General features: G+C 45.8%; 1 protein-coding gene across 1 annotated transcript in view; it reads left to right on the top strand.

Moving 5' to 3' along the window:
- LOC131081557 (gamma-aminobutyric acid receptor subunit rho-2) overlaps positions 1–16,595 on the top strand; it is a 31,119-nt gene that overhangs the window by 3,512 nt on the left and 11,012 nt on the right. Inside the window, exons 2-3 of the mRNA XM_058020744.1 lie at positions 5,536–5,642; positions 13,040–13,107. Coding sequence (XP_057876727.1) covers positions 5,536–5,642; positions 13,040–13,107 — 175 coding nt within the window. The remainder of the gene's footprint in view (positions 1–5,535; positions 5,643–13,039; positions 13,108–16,595) is intronic.

Here is a 16,595-nt window from a genome sequence, read left to right as displayed (position 1 = left end):
TTAGTGGTTTTGTTAATATTTACTGCTCTATAAAATTGCTGGTAATGCTTCTGGTAATGTTTGTTCCTCTACATAAATTGAGAACTTAGGAGACATTTACCATCTCTGTTGTGCCAGTGAATGCCATGTTTCCAGTGCCCACCCTACTCTGAGTCTGCCTGTTCCTCTCTCCTACCAGCCGTGTGAAGCCTCGTGCTTCAACAGCAGAAAAACTGCCTTTGATACAGAAGTGGCTTTGGCCTCTTCTTAGCTAAAGACTTCCTGCCAAGGTTTTTGGAAGTGGTCAGTCCTTTGGAGAATCTCATTAGAGATGCCATTTTCAGGGCACGCTACATGCCAGCCTTAGGCTGGGACCCAGAAGCAGAAGGCAATCACCAGGACACGGCAGCACAAGGCTCAGCACACAAACCTTTTCCAAACACCATTCCACTGGAACAAGCAGTCTGCTGATCCTGAACTGCTGCTGCGGCAGCAACTTCCCTCTGTGCCTTGTGGAGCTGCATTTCCCCCGTTTTTCAATGGATACTGCAGACACATCCTCCAGCCTGTGCTACCTTCCAGCCCTCACGGATCCTCTTTGCTCTATTGGCAGTTTCTGAAAAATTTGGAGTTTGTTACTGCTGCAGTGATTGAAATGTGATAAACATTTTTTACAGGTGTAGGGCTAGCCTAGGACTCTATCCAGGGCACTGCTGAACCTCTGGTGCAGGGTTTGATGTCTACTGAAGCTTTTTTCCCAACACTGCAGCATCAGCCAGGGCCAAAGAACAATGTGAAACAAAAGCAGGGAGAGAATGTGTATGATAGCAGTGATTTTGCACGCCCTTTGAGTTTGTGTCCATCCTTTTTCCAGAGTCAGATTTAGTTTTTCCACAAATCTGGCAAGGAAGTAATTTTCCTTCCCTTCCTGCTCCCAGCATAGACCCACAGATGAGTAAGTGTGAAGTATGTTACATCCAGAGGTAGAGCAACAGAGTCCCCCTTTCCTGAGATTCTGGAAGCAATAGAGACTGGTGTGGCCACCCAGCTCAAGACAGACCTATCTTGTGGAGATGCCAGGCCTTCCTGGGCAGCTGGGGCTCCTAAAGCTCTTGAGTTGGTGGCCCTGACAGGCACTGGAAAGAGACTTCACCAAAATTGAGGATCTTGATGTTCCCAGTTTGTCAGAAATTTCTCAACCATATCTGATCCCATATGATCCATGCATATTAAGATTAAAGATGGACTCATAACACAGAAGTGAAAATAAATTTGGAATTCTCAGCTAGGAGTGAGCTAATCATTATGACAGTCATAAACTGTTCTTGTACCTTCTCTTTTTAGTTCAGCTTCTAGGGCTTTGTGTTGCAGCAGTCACATCCTTTGGTGGTTAGATAAACAGGAGGCCTTGTACCTTCCTTGGTGCTGGGTTTACACATCTCCTCCAGCTTGCTGTGGCTGCTACACAAAGTAAATGATGCCTTCACCTAATGCATTTTGGGATTTTTTTTTCTCCCCGAGAATATGCTGAAGAGCTGTAAGATTTTCACTGAAACTGTAGAATTGCTTCCCTGCATCCCAATATGTAACTGGAGCCAAGGTCCCATGGCCATGAGTTACCATCTTGTGACCACAATCCATCCTGAATTCTCCAGGGGAAGGTGCAGAAACCTGCCAGACTCTGGCTGCCAACAGCTGTGCCATGCTCAGTTTGGAGACCACGTTTACTTTCAGGCTCACCACATGAGCCATTGCCTCGTGCCCTACAGCACAAGACTGTTCCCAGTCTGAAAGTTCTTCACCTTGCTCTGGAAAGGTCTGAATGTCTGCACAGACACCTGCTCCTTTTTGCTGAGCTGTTATCTGTAATTTCTCATGCCATCAAGAATGAATTATATTTGATAGAAAAAGCATCTATTTTAAGCAATTGAGACAATTCTGAGTAAAAGTGAACTGGAAAGGAAAATGTATTTTTAAAAATTAAGGCAATAATACAGAAAGCTTCTCTCCTCTTTGAACAGAAACAATTCTTCACAGAAGTCAGATTTCTCAAATTTATGCCCATTGAATGAAGTATAAACAGCAATAAAATTATATATGAAAAATGGGGCAAAAAACGACAAAAGGAGATGGGTGGATTTAAACGAATTGTAGCGAACTGCAGAGAATGCACAAAGCCGAAAGAAACCCTGACAAATCTATAATCAGAAATGCTAAAGACCATAAGTACATCAGGGAGGATTTATGAGATACTGGTGATCAGATTGTCAGTAAAGACACTCTCTGGGCAGCAGTGTTCAGAGCACCCTTCAGCTGCACAAGAGCACTGGCAGCTGGTGTCACCTCTGAGCAGGTGATGAGATGCTCCCTATGCCAAACAGCAGAGGGGCCAGAGAGGGGCAGGAGACACAGCACAGCTGATGTCAAATGCTGTTATGAAGAAATTTTTTTTCAAACAAACTTGGTCTTGAGTTGGATTAAATAGACAAAAGTAGTAATAAATTTTAAAGACTGTGTGGAATTCCTGTCATTAAAAATATTTCAATACAAAAATATTGTAAATGGATTAAATTGATTAAAAAGGGACTGTCAGAGCTCTTTCTGTAAAATCTGAATTGGCTGTCATAATACCTGAAGGATTGGGCACAAACTGATGATTAAATGATGGTTATTAAATGCAGCCCCTGGCTCAGGACATGCCTGAAAACCTCTTTTCTTCCTAAGACAGTATCCACGTCCCCAGCCAGCCCTCTAAACCTCTGCAGCCACTGACTGCTTCCAGCAGCTCTCCTGTGTGCTCTTTGCTGTTTGATGATTTTTAAATAATTGATCAAAATGTAACATTTCAGTGAGGCTGAGCCATTGATTTGCAAGACAACCCTGCCAGGGTTTTCCATACTAATTCCTTGTACAATGCATTCCAATGTTTTATTGGATTTTTAATCTGACTTTTTCACACCCTTCTTTGAGGAGAGAGACTTGATTGAACATTCTCTGTTACTTTGGCTTTTCCCTGATAATTAAAATCAAGCAGACACAGGAAGATCCCTTTCCTGACTTGCAGCACAGAGGCCGAGCAGCGCGGGGTGAAGTGGAGCGCTTTGGCAGCTGCCCTAACTCTGCAGCAAAACAAAGCTTCCCCCTGCAGCAAGCAGTTAAAAGCCAAGCTTTTGCCTCCAAGCGTTCCCCTTAATGGCTGTGCTTGGTTTTACACCCTCGCTTTTAGGTAACCATAATGCAGCCCTGTCGGGAGGGTGCTTGTTCTGGCTGGCTCTTTCTCACAGCCAGCAGGGAGAGAAGCTCTGGCATCCCAAGTGAAATAGGAGCCCAAAATAACCTGAGGGAGATCCAACCCTTCCTATGTAGCATGTGCCCTGGGCTACAAGGGGTTTTAGTCCTTCAAAACATCTATTTGATACAAGTATTTTTGAATTCTGTTGCTTCCTTTTCATCTCCTTATAGTAAGGAAATGGGTTTTTGATGTTAGCTGCAGCTATCAACACCCTTTAGGTTTCATAATTTCTTTCTTAGACTTAGTGCTCTGAGAGGAAACTTTTCTTCTGATTTGTGATTTATGCTCCCTTTGGCTCATAATTATAGTGCTTAATATTTTAATGAAGCTAAAAACATCCCTTACTATACCCACATTTATGAGTGGAGTGATTGTTTTGTATTGAGTTCTTGTATTCTGAATTCTTGATCGAGACTTTAAGTCTAAGTAGTCTCTTTATTTTTCCTCCAAGATTTTTTGTTCTTTGTTTGTGGAAAAGTCATATCTTTTCCACATGGCAAAAGGAACCTGAACCTTTTGTACAAAGTTCTTTCTATTTATCATAATTATTTTCAGTAAGTTACTGGAAACCAGCTAATTGCACCAGTACTTACAACGTTGCCAGCTCTTATGTCCAGAGCAAAGGGATTGAGGAACCTTCATGTTCCAAGTCTTCCCCTCACAGCTCTGCAGAACAGTCAGGGATGCTGAACTGGATTTTCTTCCAGAAGTGCATGCAACTTGTTTATCTGCTAGTTAGTTATCTCCTTATGGGATTTTAGTGGCTATCTTGCACTTTTCTCGGGGGTTTGTTGTCATCCTTGTTCCACCGATAGCATACAATATCTCAAATAAAAAGTTAGAATTTTTCCTACCTTAATGTTCAGAAAAGTGAGGGACTGAAGCCTTCGTTAGATAAAACTCCTCTCTTCCTGCTGTTGTGGGGAGGAATGGGTGGTTTTGCTGCTGCTGAAAGCCAGAATACCCTCTGTCCACACAAACTGCTGGCACTGAATTGGTGAAGTTGGTGGGGCAGTTTCCAAGTGGTGTATGGCATTGCGTGACCAGCACTGCAAAGAGCTTTTTCATGACAATGTTGCCTTGGTACCTGGCCAAATCCTGGCCAGGTAATGTGGGGCACCCAGCTGCTGCCCCTGGTGCCTGCTCTCAGCTGCAAAGGCATTCCCTGCATGCAGCTCCCCTGTGAGATGCTGTGCTCTGTGCCTTGTGCCTCCCTGGAGCCTGGGGCAGAGGGAGCAGGGCTGCCTGTGGGCACAAAGGCCTGAGCTGATGCTGTGGAAAGGCAGCTCTGTGTCTGTGTTTGGTGCTGGCAGTCTCCCCACAGTCCCTGGGGTTGTGCCTGCAAAGCTGTTGCTCCTGTGGCACTGAAATTGGGCTGGCAGTTGTGGCACTTGGGCACAGAGACATTGGAGCAATGCTGTTGCTGTGTTTAGCAGGTGTGGCACAGAGACATTGGAGCAATGCTGTTGCTGTGTTTTGCAGTTGTGGCACAGAGAATTTGGAGCAATGCTATTGCTGTGTTTTGCAGTTGTGGCACAGAGAATTTGGAGCAATGCTATTGCTGTGTTTTGCAGTTGTGGCACAGGGACATCAGAGCAATGCTATTGCTGTGTTTAGCAGGTGTGGCACAGAGAATTTGGAGCAATGCTGTTGCTGTGTTTTGCAGTTGTGGCACAGAGAATTTGGAGCAATGCTGTTGCTGTGTTTTGCAGTTGTGGCACAGAGAATTTGGAGCAATGCTGTTGCTGTGTTTTGCAGTTGTGGCACAGGGACATCAGAGCAATGCTATTGCTGTGTTTAGCAGGTGTGGCACAGAGAATTTGGAGCAATGCTGTTGCTGTGTTTAGCAGGTGTGGCACAGGGACATTGGAGCAATGCTGTTGCTGTGTTTTGCAGTTGTGGCACAGAGAATTTGGAGCAATGCTGTTGCTGTGTTTTGCAGTTGTGGCACAGAGAATTTGGAGCAATGCTGTTGCTGTGTTTTGCAGTTGTGGCACAGGGACATCAGAGCAATGCTATTGCTGTGTTTAGCAGGTGTGGCACAGAGAATTTGGAGCAATGCTGTTGCTGTGTTTAGCAGGTGTGGCACAGGGACATTGGAGCAATGCTGTTGCTGTGTTTTGCAGTTGTGGCACAGGGACATCAGAGCAATGCTGTTGCTGTGTTTAGCAGGTGTGGCACAGGGACATTGGAGCAATGCTGTTGCTGTGTTTTGCAGTTGTGGCACAGGGACATCAGAGCAATGCTGTTGCTGTGTTTTGCAGCCACATCTTTAAGAGGAATCGGGACTTGACCAAGGCCTGGAGAGGAAAGACAGAACAACTGCTCAGAGTGGACGAACACGACTTCACCATGCGGCCGGCCTTTGGAGGTGAGCATCAAATGGTTCTCTTGATGCTGTGCTAATCTAATTAAGATTAATCTAATTACCCAATTAACAATCTAATTAAAAACCAAGCAAACAAACCTCTGTCCAGATGCGTCAGTGTGAAGGGAAAAGGCTTGGTGCCAATTCAGAGAGGCCTCATGCTCATCCTCCTTGCCCTCTGTGCTCTGTACATTTCCTACATTCCCTCCTGTTGCTGCAGTTGGCTCTTTTTTTTTTTTTTTTTAGCCAACCTCAATTTTTGTAGCTTGGCTGTTGACTTCTGAGTGCCTGATTTGGACAAACTGAAGGTGCTGATCTGTCCTCTCTGCAGCTGATCTGTCCAGGACAGAAGACCTGCTGGTCTGATGAGTGGGATGATGGGGCTTCTCTGGGAGGAAACCTGGGCTCCCTACCTTGCCTCAGCTGGAGACAGCTGGGGAGCCATGATGATTTTTGAACTTTTTCCCCCTAACTGGGTGTATGTCAGGGCATCCTGCCTGTTTTGGGGGGAAGCTGCAGGGTTTTGTTCTATTGTGCTGATGGTTTGGCACCCAGTGGCACCACTGCACTGTATTTCTGGAAACATCTGAATTTTACTGTTTTCATCAGTGTCACAGGGTCCTTGAAGAACACGTTACAGCACAGGTCACATCAAACAGACACATTTAATTACACAGACACTCTTCTAGTGTTAATGGAACTGCATTTTAATCTCTCTTTTGCCTTGTTTTCCCATGCTACCTCCCATCACGATTCTTCTAGAGCCAAAATTTGGAATAACATTTATAAAACTGAGAAATACCCTAAGAGCCTTTGCTGAGAAGGTTCTTTTCTTTCATAAAGGAAAAACATGATGTTTTAAAATTTTTTTGTTTAAAACCTCCTTAACTTGCAGAGATTCTTGGGACAAAGGAGTGGCATTAGCCAAGTTGTACTGAAATTGCATGGGATGAGGAGCAAAGCATGGAAACAGCTTTGCTGAGGCTCCAGCCTTGGAAATCATGACTCAGACACACAGAGATAGCAGGTGCTGCAGGTTCTTGCTCATCTGCAGAATTGCACGGTGTGTTTTTAGTGGCAGATGATAAGCCTAGTGGGAAAAAACAATAAAGGAAAGGGAACAAAAGTCTGGCAAGAGGTGATGCTCATAGCTTTGTCTGCAATGTTATTCCTCAGGCAGTCACAGTGATTTGCTGTGCACCACGAGTCCTTCCAGCCAGGCTGTGGCACTGTCAGTCAGACTGATGTGGTCTGACCTGGGGAGGATGAAAAGGCTTTTGTACAGCCAAAGTGGAGAAGAGCAGCCTGTGGGGTACACATGACTGTAACTGGTCACTGCCCTAAGACCCTCTCTGGTCTAACTGAGATTCCAGCTCTATGGCATTGCATTGGGCCTGTGATGTTGCCTTGTAGGTGGGAAAGCCCCCTCAGTTCTGGAAAATTAAAATAATACCATAAGTAAATGGTGAGTGGCATTAACACTAAAAGAAAACCAGTAGTGTTGATGGTTCCCAAGTTTGGTGGGCCAGCCTGCAATTCCACCTTTAGCTAAAAAGGGGATGGGGTATGAGCTGTTTTATGGTGGCCAGGGGACACTTGCTGGTCTGCAGGAGACAGCCAGCAAGCTGCCAGCCCAACACAGCTGTGCCCACTGGGCAGAGCAGGCTGGGGTTATGCAAGGTGGAATGAAAAAACCTCAATGTTAGACAAAGGTGAAGGGGTTTTCAAGAAAAAGTATCTTTGTAAAAAGCAAGTGAGCAAACAAGTGTTGTGTAAGTTGTGTTATTAACAGCCCAATAAGCATGGCTGTCTTGCGTGCCCTCAGCCCATTAGAGACAGGCAATTGGGTACAGAGGCAATGACAAAGTTTTTTGCTTTGATGATGGTCAAAGAGCATTCATAAGCTAAAAGAGACTGCAGGGTTTTTGACCCTTAGGGAGTTATCTCCATGTCAGTGACCTTGTTCTAGGTAGCAGATGTTCAGGTATTATTTACTATTATTAATATTTAAAGATTATGTAAATGTTTGTTGTGCTGCCTTCCTTAAACACCCATTTTAAGCATTTCATTTATGACATCTCGTATTTTACAGGGAGCCTGTGAGTAAGCAGCTTTAGTTGATACTTAAAATAGCTGTATCTTCTTTATTGAGGACCAGCCTAATGCTTCACTTTTATTATATTTGCTCATAGCCGAGTAGCCTAACGTCAGCTGGTCCTTGCTGCCCTTTCTGGGCAGTGCTTTTGCCAGGATGGATGAACAGTGGGATGAATAAAGCATGAGTAGTTCACGGAGTGGTTTTTAGTGACAAGGGCTGGAATAGGACATGCTCCCCTGCTGATGAGCAGCCGTCTGTGAGGCGTGGAGGAACAAAGCCCTGCAGCCATGAGGAGGGTGATGAGCACGTCCTGGTGCTCCTCCTGGGAGCTGCCCACTCCTAAGAGGTCCCACAGTGGTTTGCAGTCTCTCTGGGTGTGCATGAGATACCTGTCAGCAAGGAAACCTCAAACCCACTCGTTTCTCATGGACATGTTTTTATCTCGGGGCCTTCATCTGCCTCCCTCCTTCAAAGATAGATGAGTGGGCACTGTCTCAGAGAGAAACAGCAGCCTTTGAGAGCGCTGCCAAAGAGAAAAATTAAAGAGGTGTCACAAAGCTTTAGTCTCAGAGGTGGAGTGGAAAACTGACTTCAGGCATCTTCATGGCAGCACGCTCTTCCCTCTCTTCCAAAGTGTAGAACAGTCTGTAGGAGAGTCTGTGGGTGACGCACGGTCGGGACGGATGGAGACGAGAGATCTCCGCAGCCAGGTCATGCAACTCTCGGTTTATTGCAAAGGGCCTGGGTGCAGGGCCCTGCTGGGAGCTGCCAGCCACAGCTAGAGCAGGGCCCAGAGAGGAGAGGCTTAAAGTGTAAGAGAATTAAAGGTTTAAGAGCGGAGAGCATGTAGAAAGGAGGGGGTGAAGAAGTGCAGAGGTGAGCGCGAAAAGAGCAGAGAAGAGGAAGAGCGAGGAAAAAGAGAAGTGGAAGAGAGCGAAGTTCCCGTTACAATACAATAAATCATCTTCAGTGTTGAATATTCAGATTATCTTCAACCAATCTACTACAGCATGCATATCCTATAACATTTCCATACAAGCTATAAGAATCACTACATTACCATACTGTGTTACATTTTAAACCCTAAATCTTACTCTTTGGGCCCTATCTGCCAAGCTGCAGGGTCTGCTCTGACCCTTGGACCTGCCTGCTTGCAGAGGGTATTGTTTCATCAAGAGGGGATTACCTTCAGCCAGCCACACCATTGTTTTCCAGTTGTTCAGTAACTAAGGGATCTCAAAACTTGCTTTCATTTCAATCTCGCTTATAGTTTCTATATTCTCAAAATCTTTTGCCAGGCAATCATATTTATAAGGCTTTCCTGTTCCATCCTCCCCAACACAAAGTCTGCTCCAGTGCTCAGAAATAAAAACCATGTTTGTCTCAGTTCTGCTTGGGGACTGACTCACATTTAGAGGCTTTCATGCTTCTCACTGGTTGGTGGTTTTAGGTGTGGAGACACACTGGGATGTAATAGGCTTCAATGTTGGGCTCCTTCTGAAGTCATACCTGCACAGGGCTTGTGGAAACCTCCTGGGTTCCCTGGAGAGGTTAGCCCAAGGCCACACATCCCATTCAATCCGGGGCAGAGTTTGATACTCAAGCTGGAGTTTTTGCAATATGAAACAAGCCACAAAGTCTTCTTTTTGTCAGAACCAACCCAAAATTCCATTCATTTGGCTGATACTTTTCAGAGACTCTAAAGTGTGATCTGAAAAACTCTGCTGGATTGCAGGCTTTGAGCAAAGCAGCACTGCTTCCTTTTATCAGCCATATCCCCGGCTTTCACATGGATCCATTTACCTTCCTGTCCAGCAGTGAACATCCTGGAGAGGAGCCCAAGCTTTGAGGTCTCTCCAGTCTTAACATGGTCAAGTCTTTTGTTGCTTACAATTCTCTAGGATGATTCTAGATTTTCTATATTGATGATTCTATATTTTCTCTTTCTGAAGAAAATGTGAGTATTAATAAAATGTTGTTTATGACAAAGAAAGCCTGGTTGATGAGGGCTTTTTTGTATCTAATGCTGTAATCAAATTTAATTGTTCTGTCTACCAGTTCAGTTTGTCATATACCATCTGAGCTGTTCTTGTTCCTTCACATTCACACCCTCCTCATACTCTGCTCCCTCTCAATACGGAAGGATTTTTTCTTTTTGCTCATCCCTAGTGGCATTTGATGAGGAATTTGGCAAAACACCCTGAACCTCCATGGTTCAACTGTTCAGTTGCCAGAGGGACAGGAATAAAAAGCGAGCAGCTCCTAATTGACTCCATGGGTTAGAGAGATCAAAGATCTCCTGACATTTCTCTCTGGGTGATCAACAGCCATTTAATTCAGTGGTATGTGCTGTAGCCAACATGTCCTTTAGGGAAAACCAGGGTTTGTTTCTGTGGTTTAAAGAGGTTTAAAGAGGTAATTTCTAGACAGGGCTTCTGCTTTGCTTCAGAAGCTGCAAGCACTTTCTATGTTGCTTGCATCAAGTACCTCTACAAAAGTGCATCTTGATGTTTTGCAGAGTGATGGGCAGAGTGAATACACAATTAACTTTATCACTTATGCTCATTGCCAAGAGCAGCACGTGGTGATCCTTTGATTCCTGTTGCTGCCTCACAAGCAGCAACATTGGCACTGGCCCTTCTCTCACCCTGCCCTGCTCAGTCCAGCTTCTTGTCTAAACCTCCTCCAGTGTCTTTGTGTCTCATCATATCCTCATTCACATTTGTGTGCTCTCTCATTGCCTCAGTCCCAGGTGCTGAGTGAGGAGCAGGGAGAAGGAAAAAGCAGTGATTACTCCTGCTGATTGTAGTAGCATTTTGCCCCAAAAAGGGCAGAGTAGCTATTTCTGCTGATAAATTGGTTTTACAGATTCATACTAAACATTTGAGTCCAATGTTCAAATAATTTCTCCCTCTTTCTATTACAATTACTGTTTTATCATTCCCCAAATTTGTGAATAACTGGAGAAAAGACACCTCATCCAGCCTTGGACCTCTTCTCTCAAGAACTTCCCAGACCATCCAGCTTAACGTAGAACACCCTTTAGTTTGGATTTAATGAAGCTTTGTGTCAGTTCCAGATTGACTTAGGCTTTGTATTTACAATGAGATAACTGCTGATTACTGAGTGTTTGATGCAGGAACACCAACAAAGAAAAGAACATGATATTTTATTGTCAAGGGCAGATGGGGAAGGAATAGGAGAGCAGGGCAGATATCAACTTGGCAGTGTTCTTATATTTATGGGTTTGGGTTTTAGTTGTTTGTTGTTGTTTTTTGGTTTTTTTTTTTAATCTGTGATTAGTGTTCAGAGAAGCATAGAAATCACAGTAAATAGACTTTGTGTGGGTGTTGATTTCCTGAATCAAAGCTAAATTAAGGATTCACACACAGAGAGTCCCTCTTGCAGTCTGGAAGTCGTGGGGGGCTGCCCAGCATGTGTTGGGCACACAGCCCTCAGCTTGTGATGTTTCTCTGTTGATTGTACTGCACATCAAAGTGTCTCTTGTCACCACAGATACAGTGCTTTTTGCTACCTTGCTAGGTACCCAACAAACCAAATAATGTTTTACTGAGCAAGATAAATGTCACAGAAAATTCTTTCTCTCAGTTGCAAATGGTTGCTGGCGATTTTTTTAAAGTGTGCAGTGCACAGCTGTGTGTCTGAATGTGACATGAAGGTGTTTGGGAGCCTCTGGGAGTCACCTTAGAGTTCTGGGTTAGCCGTGTTTGAGCTTCCCTGCTGGGGGCTACAGCCACAAACTGGAATTGGTGGTTCTGGGGAGCCTGGTTCTGCTCCACAGGGCCTGTTCAAGGTGCCTGCTCCCAGCACTGCTGCTGACAGACACCCTGGGCAAAAGGAGCTGGAGCTGAGCGTGTGGGAAGGGGACAATGCCACCATCAGTGGGCATTGCTGTAATCAGTGGGGCTGGCTTACCCACGCCCTGCAAACCTGCACTGGGGCTGGTGACAGCCTGTCTCATGGGCTTGGGGATCAGCCTTTCCCTCCTGAGGCTGAGCTGGTGCCTCTTTCTCCTCCAGCAGAGGCAAACACAAGGCTGTGCTCAAAAGCCCTGCAGATGTGTGGGAGTGTGTACATGCTGCTGCAGGTACAGGAGCATGATGGATAGCAGCTTGAAAACTGTGCTGCTCTCTCAGCCACATTTCTGCTCTCTGGTTGGACTTGTAGTGTATTCAGAGCTTTGATGTGGTCTCCAGAAAGACCACCTAAATGTATGCATGCAGCAGGCCCTGCTGTTTGTGACACTGCAAATATGGGTCTGAGTCCACAAAGGGATTGTGGTGCACCTTGCATATTATCTGACTGCTAATCAGGTTCAAAATCTAGGAGATAAAAGTCTTTGGAAATCTTCATGGGGGCCACTGTGGTGCTTGGAAGATTAATTTCTGCTGGACAAGCCTCAGACATGTCTGCAGAGCTTCTGCTTCCTTTGGCATGGTGCGTCTCACTGGCAGTGCCCGGGCTGAGGCAGGCCCAGGACATCAGCAGTGTGAGCCCCGTGAGTCCCACAGCCACAGCATCCCTGGGAGCACCAGGCAGCCCTGGATCCCCCTGGGCTGCTCCTCCTGCTGGGCCCTGCTTGCTGTGCTGGTCTCTCTCAGTAGGCCCTGATCACCAGAATTTGGGAAAAGCTGCGTGAGGGCACACTGTGGGCATCTTGAGCAGGCCCTGGTCATTAGTGAGCAGCAGTCTGCAGTGAGGTTTCATACAGGGTTTCTAGTAATAGAGGAGTGTCCATTTATTGTGGGATGTTTTCTGCTTATTTGCTCTTTGTGAGCTCTCTGATTGCTAATTTGAAAATTACTGTGGAAAACTAGCAATATCATCAGTGAATAATATGAATCAAGATGGTGATGAGCTCTTGAGAGATTAATGTGGCTTGCCTTGATAAAAAATGAGAAACCTCCAAGGAAGAGCTCGTTGCTTGCCTTATCTCCATCTCAGTCCCCATCCTTGGGGCTAAATTTATTTATAAAGACCTAAAATTTAAGATGAGATGGCTCAGTTTTTAAAAACATAGGCAAATGTTTCATCCAAGCTCTGGACTAACTGGCAAAGTGTCAACATTGCAGCATATGCCAAGGGGAAGATAATTCAATGTTTCAGAAGGGCCCTTACATGGTTATTCACTAACTCATTCCCAGCCCCTTCCTGAAGAACCATTGACAGAAATGCACAACATAAGCTCAGAAGTGTTTGCATGCCACCTTAGGAGTGCTAATTAAATGCAGATGATGTGAAAGAACATTTATTTACATATCTGAATCTCATTCTCTTTCAGGCCCTGCCATTCCTGTTGGGGTGGATGTGCAAGTTGAAAGCTTGGACAGTATTTCTGAGGTTGACATGGTACGTAATGCTCTTCTGAGCCTCAGTTAATTCTAGCCATAAAAAGACCTCCGGACTTGAAACCCACGGGCTTGTAATCATTGGTCAGATGAAAGTAATAGCAGCATCTCCAAAATCCAAAGAGGCTGATAATCAGAACCAAAGACTTGCTAAAACCAGATGATCAAAATCTTACCTCTCCACCTCCAGAGGAAAAAGATTAAAAGCATGAAGAGAAAAGGGACCTTGAATGGGAGAGTAATCAGTGCTGTGAAAGATCTATCACAGCTGAAATATAAGCAGCTGCATATGAAGGTTTGAAGCTCTATGGTGAAATTCACATAAGCTGTGTTTGCTGCAGGAGTTTTCTTCCTTAGGGAACCATTCAATTCACATGAGTGTCACACACACTTCTTTACTGTGTGGTTTGGGGTTGTTTCATGGGGATTTTTTTATTTTTAATTGTAGGAAATGGAATAAAAACACTTGAAAGAGAAGTGGAAAAAGGAACATAGAGGAATAGAGGAAGCTTCTGGGCTCCTTCCTCTTTCTGCCTTTTCCTCCCTGTTCTTGTGCACCTTTTGTGGTCTAGACAAACCATAAGGACAAAGGAAGAGCTTTAGGTTGATTTTTTTTTTTAATATGATGCAATTACATCTTCATGCCATTTTAGATGGTTTAGATGACCTTTAAAGGTCCTTTCCAACCCAAAATATTCTATGTTCTGTGATTAAAACCAGGCAGCTTGCCTGCCTGGATATTGAAAGAGAGGGTTTGGGGGTAGGCATGCAGTGAGGTGTGTCAGAGGGGAGCACAGGGAATGGTTGCCAGGAGGAGAACTGGGGCTCTAACACATCAAGATAATGTCAGAGCAGCAAAGAGGCCTAATTAGTGCAAGTAAAAAACTCACAGTGCTTTCTGTCAGGATTCAATGAAAACCTTGCCTGTCAGAAGCCTTGGAGGTCAGTTCTCTCCCTTGGCTGTCGACAGTTCCTATTTTCCCAGCTCATGACAAGCACTTTCTACAGCAGTTGCTGACATTTTTTGGGTGGAAGAATGTTCTCCCAGATCAGTCTGAGTTGTGTTCCAGCAGACTGTCCAGCATGGATGTTTGCAGGAGGAGAGTGGGCATCGAGCTCCCTGCATGGCCAGGGGACAGGGCTGGCTGTCCTTGTCTCTCACTGCAGGCAGGGCTTGTTTCAAACTGCTCTGAAGTGGCCCTGAAAATCAGCTACCCTGGGCTGGGCAGGCCTCAGCTATCCCTGCTTGAGCAGGCTCCTGGTGCCCCAAAGAAGGACCAGACTCAGGCATCACCAGCCCCAGCCCGCTGTACCTGCAGGACTGTGCATGGCAGGGAGAGCAGCCAGGGGCTGTTTAAGGCATGTGGGTTTACAACCAGTGCCTGTCTGCTTGATGTGGATGGGCTGCTGCTCTGTGCAGTGGCAGGACACACTCTTGAGGCTGCCTGGAGCTTGGAACAAACATGAAATAGGCTGCCAAAATTCAGGTACTTGTGTAGACTCATTGGCTGTGCCTCTGGCAGGTACTATCATTCTCCCAATTTGTTGTAAAACCTTTTTTTCCAAGGGACTTTCCTGTTTGTGGGTGCTGAAATAAACCCCTTTGCTTGCTTGTAAATAGTGTGTGTGCTGGTCAGAAAGGAACAAGCGGTCAGCATACTGCCTCCTTTGAACTATGCCATGAAAAGGCCTCCTTAAGTTGGATTTTATGCTTAGAAGCTGTTGTCAGCTGTCACTTTGTCTCTGTGTTGGCAGCATTGGGTGCACCAGGCTGGCCATTGGAGGCAGAGGAGAGTTGGCCACTGCAGAGGCCACTGTGCTGCCTGTTTGGAGAGAGGAAGGGGCTGAAGGTGAGAGATGAGAAGCTCCAGTTGGGTTGGACAGGGAGAGGGGTGGCCTGGAAAGCAGGAAAGTGAGCTCCTTCCTGTGCTGTGCCTTCTGACAGTGTCTGCCCCCTCCTCTGGAGTGGCTGTAAGCAGTGCTGAGGCTGCCTGGCTGATGGTCCCCACTCCCCCATGCTCTGATGATGGAGCTGCCCAGAGGCATTTTGCAGCCACAGCCTCAGGCTGCCTGGCTGTCCTGATTCTGGCTGGGATAGAGCTAATTTTCTTCTTAGCAGCTGGTACAGTGCTGGTTTTGGATTTAGTATGAGAATGATACTGATAACACAGTGTTTTATTTGTGGCTCAGCAGTGCTTAACCTGAGTCAAGGACTTTTCAGTGTCCTGTGCTCTGCCAGTGAGGAGGGGAGCATGGCCAGGACAGCTGATCTGAGGTGGCCAAAGGGATATTCCAGATATTCCACACTACAGAACATCATGTCCAGTGTATAAACAGGGGCGAGGTGGCTGAGAGGGGCTGATCACTGCTGGGGGATTTGCATCTGTCAGCAACTGTATTGTGGATCACTTGTTTTTCTGGAGTTTTGCCCCTCTATCTCTTCTCATCTTCCTTTTCATTACTCTTCTTATTACTATTTATTTAAATTGTTAAACTGTTTTTATCTCAACCCAACTTCTTCCAAGTCTACTCCCCATCAGATTGGCTGGAGGTGGTGGGAGGCAGGAGTGAGCAAGTGTCTGTGCTGTACTGAGCTGCTGGCTGGAGCTAAACCATGAGAATGGTGCTCCTCTCCTGCAGCCCCACGTCCCTCCGCCTCACGTCATGGCCAGGCAACTGGCAACCCTGAATTGCCAGGCTCTTCTTTACTCCTTTTTTGAGTTTTAATATAACCTGCTCTGACCCCTAAGAAAGCAGCAATTGTGCCTCTTCCTTGGTTCCCCTTTTCCCAGCTCTACTCAAACTGATGAGTTTGATGTCCGGTCCCTGAGGCTGACTCTTCTAGCTGGGTTGTAACCTAAGCTCTGCATGGGCAGTAGCTGCTGGCAGTGTTTCTTTGGGACTGTGGATGTAAGGGGAAGGTGGCCAGTGTCCAGTAGGGAGCAGGAGCTGGCAGCATCCCTGGGATGAGCAGTGAAGGGGCCTTGGACCCGTCTGATAAGGTGGGTGAGCAGAAGTGTCCCCCTGGCCATTGTCTGCCATGGTCAGAGAGGTCTGGCCAGCTCTGTGCTGTGCCAGGCGTCAAGGGGAGGACTGGCACCAGAGCCTGCTCTGACAAATTAATGAAAAACCTACTGGCAATGCATGGCCATTGTGAGACAGCCCTTTGAAGCAGAGAGTCAGGGGAACTGATTGTCACTGTCACCAAACTGATTGGCTGTGGCTTGAGAAAGTGGGTTAGGGAGAAACCCTGGCCTGTGTTGCTGCCTGCTCAGACTAAGCAGCTGCAGCTCCCATAACCACTTGCTTAATTGGGAATATAAAGGAAATAAGTGTACTTGATCTCTCATCATGAGAGTAGATTCAGCTCTAAAAGCAGCAACTACCAGGTTGGGATAACAAATAGATGTTTTCCTTTATGTCACTGAAGCTCCTGCCCCATCAACAAGCCTAAAAGGGAATTGTATTTACACACTCATATGTTAGGAA

This window comes from Melospiza georgiana, chromosome 3 (assembly GCF_028018845.1).
Source record: "Melospiza georgiana isolate bMelGeo1 chromosome 3, bMelGeo1.pri, whole genome shotgun sequence".
Taxonomy (NCBI): Eukaryota; Metazoa; Chordata; class Aves; order Passeriformes; family Passerellidae; genus Melospiza; species Melospiza georgiana.
The sequence above is the reverse complement of the archived record's forward strand: the minus strand, read 5'-3'. Positions and strand labels throughout refer to the sequence as shown.